At 35.4% G+C, this 19,559-nt stretch overlaps 2 protein-coding genes across 2 annotated transcripts; both read right to left on the minus strand.

Moving 5' to 3' along the window:
- Positions 1-392: 392 nt before the first annotated feature.
- LOC124911582 (vicilin Cor a 11.0101-like) lies at positions 393-1,703 on the minus strand. The gene has a single exon (XM_047452087.1). The coding sequence runs from the start codon at positions 1,701-1,703 to the stop codon at positions 393-395; it is 1,311 nt and encodes a 436-aa protein (XP_047308043.1).
- Positions 1,704-17,063: 15,360 nt separating this feature from the next.
- Positions 17,064-18,960, minus strand: LOC124911593 (vicilin Jug r 6.0101-like). Its single transcript, XM_047452099.1, has 2 exons — positions 18,527-18,960; positions 17,064-18,429 (listed from the first exon to the last, which is right to left on the minus strand). Exons 1-2 carry the CDS (start codon positions 18,949-18,951, stop codon positions 17,064-17,066), a joined length of 1,791 nt encoding a protein of 596 aa, XP_047308055.1. The 5' UTR covers positions 18,952-18,960.
- Between the last annotated feature and the right edge of the window lie 599 nt (positions 18,961-19,559).

Here is a 19,559-nt window from a genome sequence, read left to right on the forward strand (position 1 = left end):
CAACTGCTAAAGGAACTCGAGCTTTCATTTGGTATTTTTTTAAACAGTTAATGATTGACCCTACTTCTACACTGCTTAATTAGTTCCAAGTGAGAATCATAGGAACCACCCATTTTGGTATTTTTAAGAGTTCTTAATCTATAAACACTATGTTTACTTGTTTTTATTTAGTATTTGCTTATTGAGGAAAATACTTTATTTTAAACTAAAGCTGGAATTTTCGTGCCCATCTATATTTTATTTATGTTCAACATCATGAAGTAGTGCACACATACACTTTTTATCCACTTTTTAAGAAACAAGACATTATTTAAAAAACATTACTCTTCAAGAGTGACGCGGTCACGAAGGATCACAAAACCCTAGCTAGCTAGGTAGGTGAAACTCAAACACTAGATCTGATCTTGATCCTCTTGCTGCTGCCTTTTCTTGTGGTGAGATTGCTCAGAAGGTCCCTTGAAGAAGAACTCTTCGGATTGGCTCTCGAACACTTCCCTCACTTCTTTCTCTTGTACCCCGCCAAAAGACAATTCCAACGCAGTCTTTTCCAGCTGCCTTATAATATTCCTCCGTCCAGCTAATGTATTTTTCTCGTTCTGCAAGCCGTTTACATCGAGGCAGAGAAGTTCCAGGTTCTGACTGCCATGACTAACCGTGATGACAGGATGTCCGGCAGGTACTACATAGATGACTCCTTTTCGCAACTTTGCACTCACTTTCTCGTAGCTGGTGCTGCCATCTTGTTGCTTTTGGTGGTCATGAGATTGAGGGGACGCCAGTTCGAAGTAACCTTCTCCTCTGATCACGAAGACTATCTTTGTGGCCTTGGAGTTGAAGAGTGGAGCTGTCATGGATCCCTTGGTGATGTTCGCAAAGGAGACCCCAACGTTCAGTTCGCGCAAGTCCTTGTTGTCATCGGCTGAAACCTCAAACAACTGTCCGTATTGGTTTGATTTTGATTCAGAGGCATAACGCTTCTCGAATAGATTCAAAGGACCTTCACTGCCTCTTCTGAATGGCCGACGAATTCCACCTGCGGCCTGTTCCTCCTGTGATATGGCTTTAATCTGTTGTTCCGAAGCTTTAACGATCACTCCCTGGCTCTGTTTTTCGAACACCCTCTGGATTTTCTCCCTCTTAACGTTGAAAGCAGACTCGAGCAGTTCTGGACTGAAAACGTTAAAAAATGATTCGTGATCTTTACCTGCAGGACCGAAGAATGACTCGAAATGGCCCGGGGTTGAGACGGGCTGTAAGAGCTTGATCACAATGAGCTTCTCTTTTCTATCTTTGTTAATCAAGTAGACTGTTGTACCCGAAGGGATTCGAATGATATCGCCCCTCCTTAGACCGAAAGTCTCTCTTTTGTCCTGCTGGCGAACCAAGTTGATAGTTGCTTTACCCTCGGCCACGAAGAAGAGGGCGTCGGCGTCCAAATGGTATGGAGCTATGAAAGTGCTGGGATTGGCTTCGAGGATGGAGACGCGGTGGTTATTGAGGCCTGCGAGTAGTTTGGACCTTTCGGCAAAGTTTTGAAGAAGCCTAATTCTTCCATACTCTGACTCGAACTTTGTCTGAAAGTGTTGGTCTTCGAAGACGTAGGGCTTCCTCTCCTCCCTGTCTTGTCCATGAACTACTAGGTTAGTAGATAGCACTAGGAAGACGAAGAAGAAAAGAAATATGCTCCTAATTGTGATTGCCATTTTTACCAATTAGATGGTGATGATGATATATTGATCGATCGAGAACATTATCTATATATAGAGAGAGAGACTAGCTAGTAGCTAGAGAGAGTGAAAGGATATGAATGAAATCTAAGTTACACGCGTAATGTAGATGGTTACTACTGCATGCATGGAGGAAAACAGCTGTCGCCGCCGGAAGAACAAAACAACAATAAATTGAAGCTAGAAAACAAACAAATAGATAATCCGTGAGCGTATGCATCTGGACAGACCCACGTCTATGTTAAGCCGGAGAGGATATATGTTCCTGCTTTGCATGCCAGATTACTTACGTCTTTAATTTGTACGTCGTTTGGAATAAATATTGATTTACTTTATTACTATATATTTTGAAGTTTTGCTTTATCGGAATTAATTAATTTGTTTCAAAAATTTAAACTTGTTCTATGGACATAATATTGATTTACTTTATTACTTGAATGTGCCTTTTTTTTTCTATCAACAAATTAAAGGCAATATTGAAAATGAAAACAAAGACTTCTTTTCAATTGGCAAGAATGCTTATTTTACCCATAAATTATGACCTTAATTTATAATTTTTAAATAATTATGACCCAACAAAGATTCTAACCAATTCTATACGAATTTATTTCACAAGATTAAAAAAAATAATTAATTTAAAAACTCTGTTTTATCGATCAAATTCTAAAATAATTAAAATCTAAAATATTTTAAAAAAAATACCAACTAATATATAATTAAATAAATGGGCTAAATAGAATATATATTTATAAATGGACATCCAAGGCCACAGTGAGTTTAAGTACTGATTATCAGTAAATTGAGAGTCGTGGGTCTTAATTGTCTTTTATGCAATTAGGGCTTATTTAATTATTAGGAATGATAGGGAACACGACTTTGGAGGAGCGACTCGTACAACGAAAGTGACCTCGCTGTTATACGAAAGTGACATCGCTGTTATACAAAAGAGACCTCGTCACTTTCGTATAACAACGAGGTCACTTTCGTATAACAGCGATGTCACTTTCGCTGTACGAGTCGCTCCCCCAAAGTCGTGCTCCCAATCATTTTTCTTTAATTATTAATGGGTTTGGACTTGTATATATAAGTAATTTAGGGTTTCTAGGATAATTATTCCTTTATAAGGGTTGTTTGTAAAGGTTAATATACAACACTTGAAACTCTTAACACTTTTCCTCTTTAACAAATATTATTGTCCTTCCCAATATTTTCCAGAGTTTTATTTCTTCATAAATGTTCTTAGAAAATCCAATGATCAGAACCAACATTTGGTATCAGAGCCTATCTAAAGATCATGTAGTCAAAATCAACTAGAGATGCGACGACAATGAAGATTGGAAGAGAAAGGAATGTGACGACAATGAAGATTGGAATCGGTGGATGATTTTGCCATAAAATTGACATTTATCGTGACTGGTATCCGCTTGTTGGGGGAGAGGGTGGAGGAGATCTCCGTCGTCAAGAAGTTCCTTTGAGTCGTACCACAAACATACATGCAGATCATTACATCGATCGAACAATTTGGTGACCTCAAGAATATGACCATCAAGGAGATCGTCGGTCGTCTCAAAATCTATGAGGAAAGACTTCACGGCTACGGAGACCGAGAGGAGGAGCACCTATTACTCACGCATGATGAATGGATGTCACGAATGAAGAAAAACAAAGAAGTCGATTTTTCTTCTAGATTGTGAAGTCGCAGTGGAAATTGTGGAGATAACTGAGGTCGTAGCAAAGGACGAGGTGAGGTCGTGTAGAAAGCTCACCTCGATAAGAAGACGTCAAGCCCCGCAAATACAAGAGCATAGTGAAGTGTTACACTTGTCAAAAGTATGAGCACTACGCATCTTCGTACTCTAACAAAAGGTCTGACGATAAAGCAAACTTCACTAACTTCTATGATGAGGAGCCATCATTAATGTTTGTTGAGGTAGTGACGAATGCTTTGCCCGAAGACAATGAGACAAACCTCATTAGTTTCTATGAAGATGAGATAGTATTAATATTTGTTGAGAGAGTGACAATTACTTTTTCCGGAGACGAGGAGACAAACCTTGAAGAGTTTGTTCAAGAACCGTCCAAGGAGGAACTAGAGGTGGTGTTTCTCAATGAAGAGAAAGTCATGGAGAAACTCCTCACAAGTGGCGATGAGTGTAATCATACTACGGTTATCTTAATAAAATGACATTAAGTCGTTTTCCCAAAAAAAAATGAGTTATCAAGTTGAAAAGAGACAACGAAGGCAACATCCTAAAATACAAAGTGAGGTTGGTAGCGAAAGGCTATGTGAAGAAACAAGGTGTTGACTTTGAGGAGATCTTTACAACTTTGGCTAAACTTGATCCGAAGGAGTATAGGTGTATCATCGGGTGTCTCAAGTACTTGATGCACACTCGACCTGATATCTCCTATGTAGTTGGCATAGTGAGTTAACACATAGAGAAACTTACCACTCTACACCAACAAACAGTAAAACACAGTCTTCGTTATGTGAAAAGAACGATGAACTATGTGATTTAGTTAAGAAGAGGATGAGAAATTGAAGAACTCATTGGTTTTACTGATACCGACCTATCCGGTGACACAGACAATAGAAAAGCACTAGAGGGATGGTGTTTTATCTCAACGGGAATTTAATCACTTGGCAATCTCAGAAGCCACGAAATGTTGTTTTATCTTCATGTGAGGAGGAGTTTATGGAAACTATTGCAGCATCGTGTCAAGGACTTTGTCTAAGAAACTTGTTGAGCGAGGTACTCGGATGCGAACCGAGGTCGGTAACCTTCTATGTCGACAACAAGTCCGCAATATCAATATTAATGAAGAACATGGTGTTTCATGGACACAACAAATACATCGACACTTGGTTCCACTTCATCCATTAATGTATCCAGAACTAACAGATCGTTATAGAGTTCGTAAACACTAGAGAGCACCATATAGACATTCTCACCAAGGAGCCATCAAGAGTCAAATTCGCTGAGATATGAGACCTGCTCGGCATGAAGAATCTCGAACCAAATCAAGCTTACGGGGGAGATTGTGATTTAAGCATTGATTTTTAGTAAATTAAGAGTTGTTGTTCTTAATTGTCTTTTATGCAATTAGGGCTTATTTACTTATTAATGGGTTTGGGTCTGTATATATAAGTAATTTAGGGTTTCTAGGCTAATTACTCATTTATAAGGGTTGTTTGTAAAGGTTAATATACAACACTTAAGACTTTTCCTCTATAACAAATATTATTGTCCTTCCCAGTATTTTCCTGAGTTTCATTTCATCATAACTGTTCTTAGAAGATCCAATAATCAGAAGCAACATCCACGACAATTATAAAAGCTTCTCATTATCATCCAAACGGGGAGAACTCTAGAGGAAGAATAAGTTCTTAAACAAAAAAAATTCATTAAAGATTCCCTTCAAGCTTTTGATTTTTGATGTTTTTGCGAACGAGAGCTTTAAGTGTAGTTCTAATCTATTAAAAAAAACTCCTTAAGTTCATATAAGTGTATTCCAATCATTTGTAAAATCTCATTCTATCTATAATACAAGTTAAAAAATATCCAATTTCATATACTTAAGTTCAAGTGTTCTTATATAATGGGTTATTTTTCAATTTGTTGATTAGAAATCAATCCTTAAATGATTTAGAAGATTTTTGTCAAATTGGAATTTATTCATTCATCCAAAATAAGAACACCCAATTTCAATTTTAAAATTCAAAAACCGAGCTGCTGTTTTTAGCTCTAGTTCAAGAATTGCAACCAAAGGTCCAAAGGATGATCCAAATCATTTCTAAATGAGTATGGGAGAATTTCTAAATCATTCCCAAGCGTTTTTGATAAGTTTTGCTCAAATTCACAAAACTCAAATAAGTCTTGTTTCCAATTTTGTAATTAGTGTAGAAGTAGTCTAAGCTGCATTTGGTTTGGTTGTTGCATATTAGTTCTTACAGGTCAAGTGAAGTTTTCTACAAATTTAGAAATTAGGGGAATTTCATTTTCCGACAATAAATTCGGTTATCCAACGTTATCCCATTATATGTAGAAAATTTGAGCATGTCGTGGAGATCCTTCTTATCTATTTTTAGTTTCACGTTTAGAGGCTCAAAAGACGAAATAAAAAGAATTCCAATTTGAAGCATTCGGGATCTCGACTAAAGGTTGAAGACAAGGTTGACCTCCTCTCCGACCGAGCGGCCTCCAATCCGACCTAGGGGCTTCATGCGTCTCGCTTCCTTTGTGAATGAAAGCGCATGTCCTCCTTCTCGATCAAGTGGCATGCCCAGCGACTAAGAGCTCGTGGAAATAATTGTTTTTACCGAGTTATGTTAAAATTCGGGTGCTAAAATCCAACTTGCTTGAAATGATATATAAAAAAAAGAAAAAAAAGAACATAAGACACATATTTATAGTGATTCACTTAAAAGAGTTACGTTCACTTCAATCGCCACCATATTTCACTATGAAGAATATAAGAATATAGAGTATTTGCCTCACATTGTTTATTTCTCTGTAATTCTATCGGTTACTCTATAAAACCTTAACAACAACATATTTATAGGGTAAAAATTAAGGTAATAAAACCTAAATAAATTTAGTTCAGGTCCAAGTCCAATCTCAATAAACTCTAATTAATTAAAGTAGGTTTATTACAAGTGTAGGCTTCACAACTCAGCAATCTTTCACTTGGAAACTAACTGCATCATCTCAAAATCGATAGTAACTCTCCATTTTGTGTCTTAACGAAGAAGGTCAATTGAAGTTGCACACAGTTTCAGTTTCTCGTTTGTCACAACTTTTGTTAGCATATCAACTGGATTCTTACTCTCGGAATCTACTCAATAACTAACACTCCATCTTCTAAAGTTGATTGGATGAAATGATAGCGAACATGTATATGTTTGGCCCTTTCATGAAAACTGTATTCTTTGTTAAATGAATGGAACTCTTGATGGGAAAATATATTCTTCAAAATAGAAAAATTTTCCAATTAAGTGATTATAAGAGATTAACAAAACAGAAGTAAATTGAAAAGACAATGCAAGACAATTTTAACGTGGAAAAACCTCTCTTCAAATCGAGTAAAAAAACACGGGACCTGAATAGGCCACTTAATAATCTACTATCATCAACAATGTGATAATTAATGGTTAACTGTAGATATAACCAAACTAGAGTCTAATCAATTGCATCAAGATCACACAACAATCATGGCAAATAATAACAAACAGTGGTAATAGTAAGATCAATCATTCTTATCAATTCTGCAATTCTGATTTTCTCTTGAACTAACTTAGAAGCCTCAGGAAACAGATCTTTACCTTTTAGAACGTAGCTTCAGAAATAACCAACAAGTTGTCAACGTTTAAACTCGATCAAACGGTGCAAACTCTAGCAAACATAAATCTTCTTCAACTGCTACCTCAAACACTTACATTTATTTTTTCTCTGTTCTCTCTCTTGTTTTTCTCAAAACCCAGTTAACCTCCTAAAAACCTAAATGAAAAATAATATTCTTTCAAATTATATATTGTGGGCCAAAATAAAGTTCACACTAAGTTGGGTCTCTCCAATTAGGAGGACAAAACCCAACAAACTCCCCCGACCGACTAGTTAGAGGGCAATGTCAACCCGGCAACCGAGCGACAAAACTAGAACTTGTTTCGTGACAACTAAGGATGGCAATTTGAAACCACCCCACAAAAACCGAGCCAAATTGCCACGTTTGGGACGGGTTTTCCCCGAAACCGAACGGGGATGGGGCGGGGATGGTATTTGTGTCCCCCGCCCCGACCCGCCCTGATTTCACCATAATTATGCCCCAAACACCGTAAACATAATTAAATATATTAAATCATCAATATATTTATTTATTCACTATGTTTTATAAGAGTAGTAAGGTTATTTCTTTATAATAATATAAAATTTTAATATATTACAATATATATTATATTAAAAAATTGTTTATATAATTTTATTTTATAATTTTTATTTATTTTTTTAAAAAAAAATTATTAACGGTGCCCCGTGGAATTCCCCGAAACCGAAAAAAACCGAATGGAGCGGGGATGGTATTAAAAAAATCCTTTAAATTAAAACGGGGCGGGGATGATAAATGCATTCCCCGCCCCGAACCGTCCCATTGCCATCCCTAGTGACAACACGTTTGTCATTATATGTACTCCATTATCATATTTTATTTGTGAGAATCATTTTACAACCAACTGAACCTTATATTTAGGCTGTGAAGTATGCTCATCTTGCTTCAACCGATAAAACTATCGATTTTTTAAAGCATGCTTGTCCTTAGGCAACTTTGTTAGCTCAAAAGTGTTATTCACACGAAAAGATTGCATCTCATCTTCCATGGCATTCATCCATTCATTTTTATATTCACTTTACAATGCTTCTTCAAAACTATCAAGTTCTCCACCATTAGTGAAAAATGCATACTCATTTGATGGGTATTTAACTAAAGATCATCTTAGTTCATTAGAAGAAATTGACTCATCAACAATTTCATTCCCTTCCTCATTTTAATTTCCAGTATTAGATTCACTCTAAAGTCAACATTAACAAAATCATTAGTATTTAAAGGATTATGAGAATGTAAACCCATACCTTGATTTTCAGTTTTATTGTTGTTTGTGCTTATCAAGTTAGGAGCAACTAAATTGAATTCATTTCAACCATCTCCTCGTTTACTTGAGTGGGAACAACCACTTCTACTTTGTCAATATCTTCAATAGTATAATCATCCATAAACACAGCATCACGACTATGAATAAGCTTCTTATTAACTGAATAAAAAAATCGATATTCAAACTCATCTGGTCCATAGCCGACAAACACACACTTCTTTTTTATCTTCCAACTTTGACCGCTCATCTTTGGGAACATACATATAAGCCATACACCAAAATACTGGAAGATGATCATAACAGACATTTTTACCACTACAAACATGATTTAACACATCAAAGTTTAAAGGAACGCATAGTGTGAGATTTAACTCATGTACCATTATACTCAATGCTTCACCCAAAAAGTATTTTTTCAACTTTGCTTGTGAAAGCACACATCTCACCCTTTCCACTAGTGTCCTATTCATTCTTTCAGACAACCCATTTAATTATGGTGTTTTCTGAGCCGATTTTTTGTGATGAATACCTTGTTGTCGACAATACTCATCAAAAGGTTCAATGTATTCTCCCCTGTTATCTGTTCAAATACATTTCACTTTTTTTCCAATTTCCCTCTTAACTAAGGCTTAAAACACTTTGAATGTGTCTAACACTTTATCTTTCTTCTTTAATGTATAGACCCAACCCTTTGGGAATAGTCATCGGTTGTAAAGTAGTATGCACCAACAAGCGATCTTGACTTCATTGGCCCACATACATCAGAATGCACCAAGTCTAGTAATTTTGACTTTCTTTTTGATTCAGATGATCTAAATGACATTCATCTTTGTTTTCCAGCCAAACAATCTGGATCTCTTCAAGTTCACATTCATTGGCGTGAATGTTATCGATCCAGGGAACCAGCGCGACATCCATCAGCATGGACATCGTCCGACATCGTCCGTGATGTAAATTCAAAACATTTAAAATATGCGTCTGTTTTGAAAGGAATGGAACATGCTTAAAATACTCACTTAGACTATACATGCATACACATAATACACATATAGTAGTCACATAAGGGTTGTAGTGGCGAAGTCTTTTGGTTTTCTAGGCATGACAAACAACCGGCTTAGTGATAGTAACCATTAGTGGAAGGGGTAAACCCACGCCATAAACTAGGGAATATCAACTCATTTGGTAATTCACCCCAACCTCCACAATGTCCGTGTCTTATCGGACGACTCATCGCCAAAGGGTGGGTCGATCCCGGTTACCTAGTTTTTTCTCTCACAATATCCCTCGATTTTTAACAAGTTGTCATTCCACATTGACAATTTTTGCATGTAAGTGTAAAAGTACCGGTCCCAATCGGGTATTTCTTTGCAAGAAAGAGGGTAATGTACCATTTACATGTAAAGGATAAAGGCTTAAAATAGGGTAAAACATGTGCGCATTTTAAGGTGTTGTAGCTTGTAAGACAAGTCTATTAGGTGTGAAACGTGATACAAACGTTAAGCCAAGTTTATTTTTTTGAGTTAAACATTTTATGTCCCCAGTAGAGTCGCCAAGAAAGTTATAACCTCTAAGAAATCTCTCTCGTTGCTTAGCATGTGTATAGTGAACACATGGCAATACGGGGGACCCGAGGTGGCTCGAGATTCGATAATTTCAATTTTGGTTTGTGTGTCAAGCATCTTTTAGAATAAAACATTATTTTTGAAAAGATTTTGATAGTACTTGCTAGTTTTTAAAATTAATTATGTAAAAATAATTAATTTTTTTCAAATTTTAATAATCTGAGGATTTGTTATGATCAAGTGACGATTTAGTTTGAAATTCGATTTAAATTAATTAAACATAATTAATTTTAAAAAAAAAGATTATTTTTTGAAGACAGAGTCGCCAATTGATTTTAGAAAAACATTAATAAAAATGTGTACATGTACAAACGTATTTTGCACCAGAGTTTTGTTTTAGTTCGAAGTTTGGTGATACTCGGGAAAGAGCTTTCGCATTTCATCCTCTGTATCCATTAGAAAATGGTCTCTGCATATAAAGTTGGCTTTTAAAAATCGGTTGTATAACATTTGAGTTTTAACTAATTAATCTTCTGGTCCTAGTCATGCTTCTAGGTTTAACGTTATTTAAAATATTGAAATAACAATATTTAAATTCTGGTACATGTTGTGAATGATAACTAGGGTGGAAATACCTTAAGAATATTAGTCATTTTTAAAAGTATTTAGGTTTAAAAATAAACACCAAACAAGCCCTTGTTGAAATAATTTTGTGGAAATATCCAAAAAATATTTAAAATGTATTTTCTAATTTTTCGAGATTTTTAGAAAATGATTTGGAGTACCAAAATTATAAAATAATTTTGGATTTTGAAAAGTGGAACTAAATAGGCCTTAGGATCGGAGTCTTAAGGCTTGGGTTCGATTTTATCGATCGGGGTCCGAAGACCCTCAGTCTGGGCTCGAGAGCTCTCAGTTTGAGTATAGAAGTCTCTTAGTCAGGGTGTTAAGGACTCTTGGTCCTTAGCTAATCTTACCGATCTAGGTGTAAAACCATATCGGTCTTGGACTAGCCTAGGACTAGGTTTTTTGGTCAAGGTGTATAAACCTCTCAGTCCGGTGTTAGCTTTAGGCTAAGTTCCACGGTCCTTGGTCTCGGGAGTCTCGGTCTCGTGTTTGGGATTCTCGGTCCCAGGTTTGGACCTCTCGGTAAAAGGTATTGGGAGTCTCAATCCGAAATTTGGATTTCTCGGTTGTGAGTCTTGGGAGTCTCGGTCATAGGTTAGACCTCTCGGTCCTAGATCTGAATTATATCGGTCCTAGGTTAGACCTCTCGGTCCTAGGTGATAATTCTCGTTCGGATTTCTCGGTCCTAGCTCAAGAATATCGGTCCTAGATCTCGGTCCTAACTCAAGAACATCGGTCTTAGGTCTTGGTACTAGTTTATTTTTATCGGTCATTGGTCTTGGTCCAGACCGAGGATTCTCAGTCGGATCTCTCGGTCTTAGACTCATAGGCCTTGGTCCTCAAGAACACAAGGATTCAATTTTTAAATTCATTTTTTTTAGCTCTGATTCTTTGATCCAAAAGCTTGGGTAACTTCACAAAGCTCCCAAGATCATGTTGATCACCATCTCAAGGTATAGATCGACCTGGATGATGATCAATTTATTCAAAACAGTTTATGATCAAAATTTGGATTTTTGATTTAAAAGTTGTTTTGAAGTGAAAGGAGCCATCCAATAGCTTCATTATAACACATATATTTGATTGGTATCAAAACAAGAACATTGGCTGTTCGTTTTGACCAATTCAAGAAATCAAAAAATTTATTTTATTTTGATAAAACATGATCATGATAGATCAAACATGATCCAAATAGTTGTCCAACATCATTACAATCATGTTGGGAAGCTTTCTAGGCTGTGATTCGATCAAATTAACCCAATAACAGCAAGCCCGTTTTTTTTATTTTTGAAATTCAAATTTGGGTATTTGTTATTTAGATCGATTGATCGGTTCTATCATATCCAGATAGCTTATAAATTAACTAGAGATAAATTTTCAATCATGAAACACCATAAAAGAAAGCATACAAGATTATGCAATTTGAAATATAAAAATTTCAAATTCAAACTGTAAATATGAATTAGAGGTTGATTTGAACCTTACCAAGGATTGGATAACACTTCTTGATCCTTAGGGAAGCTTTTTGGATGCACAAATCCGAGCTTTAAATCCTTAAACAAAATTTCAAATAATTCGAAGCTTTGAAACTTTAATGGCGGATTTCGATTTTTTTTATTTGAGGCTACTATGTTGGTAGGTTGACTTCGGAATGACTTGAGGAGGTTATTTTATACTACTCCTAGATCGGTTGGAGAAGCCAAGTGACCTGAATCAGCCAAAATCCATTAATAGCTTTTGACTGTTCTTGGCTAGAAGTCACTTGAGTAGGGTGATTCATCCCTATTTTAGTAAGGGAGAATGATCACCATCGTAGGGTGATCATTATGGCTTTTGAATTAGTCAAAACCATCAACAAATGATTGAGTTCCAAAAAGTCAAAATTATTTTGGCTTTTTCATGCTTATCCTCGTAGCGTAGCGATGAAGAAGAAGACCGGAGCCAAAACGACATCATTTGGTCTGTTTTTGGCGTTCTTTCTTGACGTTGTTGGCGTCTGGACGGTCCGTTAGCGTTCCAACTAATGATCGTCTTCTGGTCCGTTGTGGCCCCGGGTGCGTGTCTCCTCGGCTACAACCGGCTACTTGGAGCTCTCCTGAGTGCTAGATGAAAATCTAGAGCTGATCCGATGACCACGAATCTTGCTGCAACGAATCATTCGAGTTTTGGTTGTACTTGATTACTGATATTTTTATTAAAATCTTAAGGGATTATTTGAAATTGATTATTCTTTCACCTTTTCGGCTTTAATTTTGATCTTTTTAAATACACGAATATTAAAATAAATATAGCACATATTTTACCTTTTTTTGTATAATTTTAGGATTTAAATAAATAATTTTCTTTAGATGAAATGGATACAACAATTCATCAAAATTATTTATTTTTTTCCTTTAATTTTTCTAAAATTATTTTGAGACATTATGGGTACAACATTTTTTCCAAATAATTATATTTTTTATTTTGGACTTAATCCTTAATTAATTCGATTAATGAACACATCAATTAATTCTAATTAATTGTTTTAGATAGGTTTTGGATAATTCAAAATAATTATTTTAAAATTATAAATTGGAGTGTCGATTTTTTAGTGCTTACAATGAGCAACCCGGGTAGACACTAGTGGGAAGTAGTAAAGTGGATACTACGATACTTAAGAGGAAGTATGAGTCTCATTTTGTATTTTCGAAAATCTAATATAGATTTAGAATGATATGTTGATGCTGACAATGGTGGTGATGTTGATAGTATGAAGAGCATAACATGGTACATCTATACTCTAAGAGGTATTGCAATCATTTGAGTTTTAAATTGGTTGCAACCCTTTTTGCAAGAATTGGGTCAAGACTATGAGGGGAGTGTGTTGCGATGCGACATTCAGAGTGTCATTCATTTGGCAAAGAATCCTTTTTATCATGGCAGGACAAAACATATACAAGTTCGTTATCATTTCATCTGATCAGCTTTAGAAGATTGAGTGTTAGCTCTTGAAAATATTTTAGGGAGTGAGAATCTAGTTGATATGCTGATGAAAGTTGTGAGAAACGAGAAACTGAAGTTGTGTCCAACTTCAACTGATCTTCTTCGTTAAGAAATCGGATGGAGAACCGCTACCGATCGAGAGAGGATGAATTTAGTCTCCAATTGGGAGATTGTTGAGTTATGAAGTCTACACTTATAATAAACTCTACAATAAATAATTAGAGTTTATTGGGTTTGTATTTGGATTTGGGCTTGGGCCTAACCAAAAATGATTTAGGTTTTATTAACTGGATGTTTACCTATAAATATGTTTTTTTTTTTGAATTCCTAAAAATATGTTATTATTAAGAGTTTTGATGGAATAAACAGAATTCTAGAGAGATAAAGTGTGAGGCAAAAACTATATATTTTTTTTATTTTCATAATGAAATCTGGTAGTTGCTGAAGTGGATGTAGCTCATTTTAGTAACCATTATAAATTTGTGTCTTCTTGTGTTCTTCTTTTCTTGCGTTTTATATATCATTTCAATTAGTTCAGGTTTGAGGATCCAAATCCTAACAAACAAAAAAGTGTAAGAATAATATTTTTTAAAATTGTCCAAAAATTTAAAATTGAGACCGTAACTTTGACGGATACGGAGGATAAAACGCGAAGGCTGTTTCCCGAGTGTAACCAAGCTCCGAACCATAAAATATAATTTCTAAATTGTCTTTGAACACACAAAATATATTTTGTTAATATTTAAAAAAAAAATTATGTACCGATTCTATTTAAACCAAAGTTAGCATTGATCCAAAACTTATTTTTAAACGACGCGTCGAGGATTCTCGTCTTTTTTAAAAGAGGTCAAAAAAAAAGTTGTCACACCTTTTTTTTTTAATAAATAATTCAAGTTATTAATCTAAAATAATTTAATTTAGTTAGTTAAATCCAATGACAAAAATACATACATTAAAATATTAATATTTTTCAACCTCATCACTGCCAAAATTTAAGTTATTAATCTAAAATAATTTAATTTAGTTAGTTTGATAAATCCAATGACAAAATAATACATACATTCAAAAATTAACACCTACAATTGAAGTCATCTAAACACTAACAAATTAGTCGCGACAATTTATATTATTATTTATATATAATGAATTAATTAAATCCTTTCCTTTTATTAATATCTGTAATATATAATATGAAAGTGTGTATATAATTCATATTATAATTATATATTTTATTTTTGTTAGTTAGTTATATTTTAATTTGATACACCACACAATTTTTTTTGGATGGGCCTCCCATTCTGAGAGCCGGCCTGACCTCTTAACATTTGAGGGGGCAAGCTATGAATTCGATTTCTACAGAATTATACTTGTTTTAATGGTTTAATGTACAGATTTCTACTCACAACTTTATGATTCTTTCTAAGTTTAAGATGGATAAACTCAAAAAAAAAAACATTTTGGAGGCTTCCTCACAAGTAAGTCCTTAGTCAAAACAAAAAAACATTGTACGAGAGATTATTTTAATTTTATAAATGGTGTGGAATGAGATACTGGAAAGTACTTGACGAGATAATAATTTTTCCGACGCAATAATCTGTCTATTCCGGCGCTTTTGTGCGTCGGAGGTTTTACCGGCGCATTTGTGCGTCGGAAATTTTACCGGCGCATTTGTGCGTCGGAAGTTTTACCGGCGCATAATATAGTGTCGGAAGAGTCATAATGTGGGAGCAACGCTTATATTTGGGCCGGTAAATTTAAATACGCGCCACTAAACATATTTTATTTTACTATTATTTTCTTTATTATTATTTTATATATATAATGTTTCAACCAATGTTTTGAGCTCATTATTGCTGTGTTTTTATGTTTTTTCCTTTGGGATCTATACCATTATTAATTATTTTTCTAATAATTTCTTTTTATTTTACTTTTCCAACTTAGGAAAAAAAATGTAAAAGGTTTTAGATACTTGCATATATGAAAACAATACAGACCACTCAAGAAAATAATAAAACACATGTGAACCCACAAGTCCCACAAGTATGCAAAGAAAATACTAAAGTTTGTAAGTTCAAAGTAAAAATAATATCAACTAGTTACATAATCTAAGCTAAACATTTTCAAAATTTAAAAATTACTAAAACTTGTCTATAGGACTTTGATCATGTCGATGAAATGACTTTAATAAAAAAGAAATAAATGAATTAATATAAAATATAAAAAAAAAAACTCATAAAGAAATGCAATTTTTTAATTAACTTATGACATTCAATCTTATAGCTTATGTTTTCAAACACATAATGAACAAATTAAAGTACAAGACATAATCATTAACCATAAATCTATATCAAATAATTTATTCTTAACATGCCAAATCAATATAAATATTCCAAATCATTTAAGCATTATTATTTTATTTTTATTCATTTGTTTTTTTTATAATATAGGAATTGAGAAGTTAGTCGCCAGAAATAAAAGTTAGAATGTCCCCGAACTTGAGTAGTGTCTTCTATTTTCATTTAAAACACGTAACTTTGATCTCTTAAAAACCATTATTACAAATTATACCAAAATATTCAATTGTTTCATACCATATTTGGAAAAAAAATTAAATGAAAAATCTTTTCAAAAAAAATATATAATTAAATGATTCTAGATCATGAAATTGATAAAAAGGAACATTAAAAAAAGACAATTTCATTGATTTTCAATCAATGGCCAAGAGCATCATGTTCAGAAGCAAAATTGTAAAGACAACTACCCAATTTATAACAAATTAAAATTCTAGGACTGCCCTATCACAACATCCAAAAGAAAATGATGAGATCCTTTACTTCGAGTCATGTGTCACACTTTCAGGAACTCCCCACCCATCAAAAGCTACAAACATCAAAGAGAGCTCAACAAACTAAATGAAAAGAGGGTCCAATAATCACAGGGGCAACCAAACATGGTTTGAGTACGTAGCTCAAGCAATCAAAGTGCTTAAGACTAGACTCATTAGAAGACCAAGATCAAAACATAAATATCAACACTATTATAAACAATATCCAATCCTAAAATGAACTTGGCATTGCCAAGGTACTATTTAATATATAGGAAACTTACTATCAACAAGTTTATTGATTCATCAATATCCTGTATTCATTTTCCAGTCACCAAAGAATACAATGTTTATTTATATATATGCATCTTAGTAAGATGAAATATTTATCAATTTTGAAGTGATTTGTGAAAAAGGAAATCTATATATGCATCTTAGTAAGATGACCAGTAGAACAATGTTTATTTATATAGCTCGAACAAAATTTCTTCTCAGTTCCTTCCTTCACATACACCCAAATGCAGGAAAAAAAACAGTAGCATCTCTATTTTATTTATGTTCATGAAGATCATGGAAGATTACACATGTGTAGAGATGCTTTCATCAACTAAGAACACACACCACACCCTCTTTATGATTACATTACTACATAGGCTTAAAGGAAAGATCACAAAACCTTAGGCCAAACTCAAACTGATTCATTCAGCAGCAAAACCATCTTCCTGCTGCATCTGCTGAGATTGAGATGGTCCCTTGAAGAAAAACTCTTCGGATTGGCTCTCGAACACTTCCCTGATTTCTTTCTCCTGTACCCCGCCGAAAGACAACTCCAACGCAGTCTTCTCCAGCTGCCTTATTATATTCCTCCGCCCAGCTAATGTATATTTCTCGTTCTGCAAGCCGTTTACATCGAGGCAGAGAAGTTCCAGGTTCTGACTGCCATGACTAACCGTGATGACAGGATGTCCGGCAGGTACTACATAGAGGACGCCTTTTCGCAACTGCCCTTTCACTCTTTCGTAGTGCTGTTGTTGTTGTTGTTGCTGTCCAGATTTGGACAAGTGAGGGCATGCCATTTCGAAATAACCTTCACCACGGATCACTAAGACTATCTTTGTGGCCTTGGAATTGTAGAATGGGGCTGTCATCGATCCTTTGGTGATGTTGGCAAAGGATACGCCAACGTTCAGTTCGCGCAAGTCTTTGTTGTCATCGGCAGCAACCTCAAACAACTGTCCATATTGGTTTGATTTAGATTGAGAGGCGTAAGCCTTCTCGAACAGATTGAAAGGACCCTTCGATTCGCCTCCGAATGGCCAGATTCCACCACCTGACTCGTGCTGTGACATGGCTTTAATCTGCTGTTCAGAAGCTTTCACGATCACTCCTTGGTTCTGTTTTTCAAACAGCCTCTGAATTTTCTCCCTCTTAACGTTGAAAGCAGACTCGAGCAGTTCTGGACTGAAAACGTTGAAAAAGGATTCGGGATCTTTACCTCCGGGACCGGTGAATGACTCGTAATGGCCTGGGGTTGAGACGGGCTGGTAAAGCTTCACCACAACGAGTTTCTGGTTTCTAGCTCTGTTTATCATGTAGACTGTTGTACCGGACGGGATTCGGATGATATCTCCCCTCTTCAGATTGAAACTCTCCCTTTTGTCCTCACGAACCAAGCTTATAGTTGCTTTACCCTCGGCCACGAAGAAGAGGCCGTCGGCATCAGTATGGTATGGAGCTATGAAAGTGCTGGGATTCGCTTCGAGGATGGAGACGCGATGGTTGACGAGGCCGACGAGTAGCTTTGACCTTTCTGCAAAGTTTTGAAGAAGCCTAACTCTTCCATGCTCTGTCTCGAACTTGGTCTGAAAGTGTTGATCTTCGAACACGTATGGATTCCTCTCCCTCTCTTTTCCTTCTCCTTCTTCTTCCTCTTCCTCTCCTCGGTGAGTTGGGTTCTCATGTTTGCTCCCGGCCTCTTTCCTCCTCTGCTTATCGCACCGGATATGGCACAGTTCTATGTCTCTCCCCTCCTTACTTTTGCACTGTTCGATACACTCCTTGTACCTATATATTGAACCATTACAATTAGAATTATGATTAGAGATCTGTCTCTGTATCTATCAGACAACATGCAGATATTATGATCAAAATCAGAGAGTACCTTTTTTCGGGTTCCCTTGTGGGATGAATTACATTAAACTCTTCTGCATCGCTGCTGCCGCCGGCATGTTTCTTTTCCTGTCGCTTGTAATCCTCCCAGCACTGGTCTCTGCAATCATGACGTTGTTGATCAGTTTTTCTCTCGCATGTTTGACGACACTCGCTCAGCTTCTCCGCTGGGCTTTTCTGTTTCCCCCACAACAAGTCATCATGGCTACTACCACCGTGTTTGTGTCTGCTGTAATCTTCACATTGGCTTACACACCGTTCCTTCTGCTGCTGGTCAAAACCCCTTTGGTATTGGCACTTCTCTCTGCACTGCTGCAGCTCAGGGTCTTCCTTGGCTATAGCTAGAGTAGTAGCTAGCGCCAGGAAGATGAAGAAGAAAACAAAGGGGGATAGCCTTGATTTAGATGCCATTGGCATTTTATCGAACAGGTAGTGGGTGGGTGATGAATGATTAAGAGTGAATGAAGCTCTCTTATTTATACATAAAAAGTAAAGAAGGATAGGGATGAAATATAAGATAGTACACGTAAGGGTGGTGGGTTGATGCATGTAGAAGAACAGGTGTCATCATGCATGTAAATTAAGGAACAATCGCCGCGTATTGAGTGAGACAGGACAAAGAAGAAAACAACAAATTTTATAATGTTTTCTTCTAGTATCTATGGTGAAAATGCAGATAGATAAACATAAAAATTGAAGCAAAAATAAATAAGAAAGAGAGAGGATATGTCTGTTCTTGACTCCTTTCTGCACTCCTGATTATTTTGTCTGGTTTGTACTTGGTTCGGTGGATCATTTTATTAGTTAAGGCTTGTTTGAGTAGTAAATCTATCCTCATTATAATTTTGTGATCTTAAAAGATTCAAGAAAAATGTTGAAATTTGAAAGTCATGGTTATTGAGAAGTATCGATCAAGATGGCTAAAAAAACAACTTACAATATAGATTTATGTCTTTATAAAAAAAAATTTTGAACCATCTTATTAAAAAGAATTTTGAGAACATTTAACCATTAAATAATCCGTA

Source organism: Impatiens glandulifera, chromosome 1, assembly GCF_907164915.1.
Source record: "Impatiens glandulifera chromosome 1, dImpGla2.1, whole genome shotgun sequence".
In the NCBI taxonomy this organism is placed as follows: domain Eukaryota; kingdom Viridiplantae; phylum Streptophyta; class Magnoliopsida; order Ericales; family Balsaminaceae; genus Impatiens; species Impatiens glandulifera.

What these genes read in the sequence shown, in the direction of transcription:
- LOC124911582 (XM_047452087.1), bottom strand. Translation starts at nt 1,703, where the DNA reads ATGGCAATCACAATTAGGAGCATATTTCTTTTCTTCTTCGTCTTCCTA.
- LOC124911593 (XM_047452099.1), bottom strand. Translation starts at nt 18,951, where the DNA reads ATGCCAATGGCATCTAAATCAAGGCTATCCCCCTTTGTTTTCTTCTTC. An exon ending in ACAAGGGAACCCGAAAAAAG is followed by an intron (nt 18,430 to 18,526) that starts GTACTCTCTGAT and finishes TTCAATATATAG; the next exon opens with GTACAAGGAGTGTATCGAAC.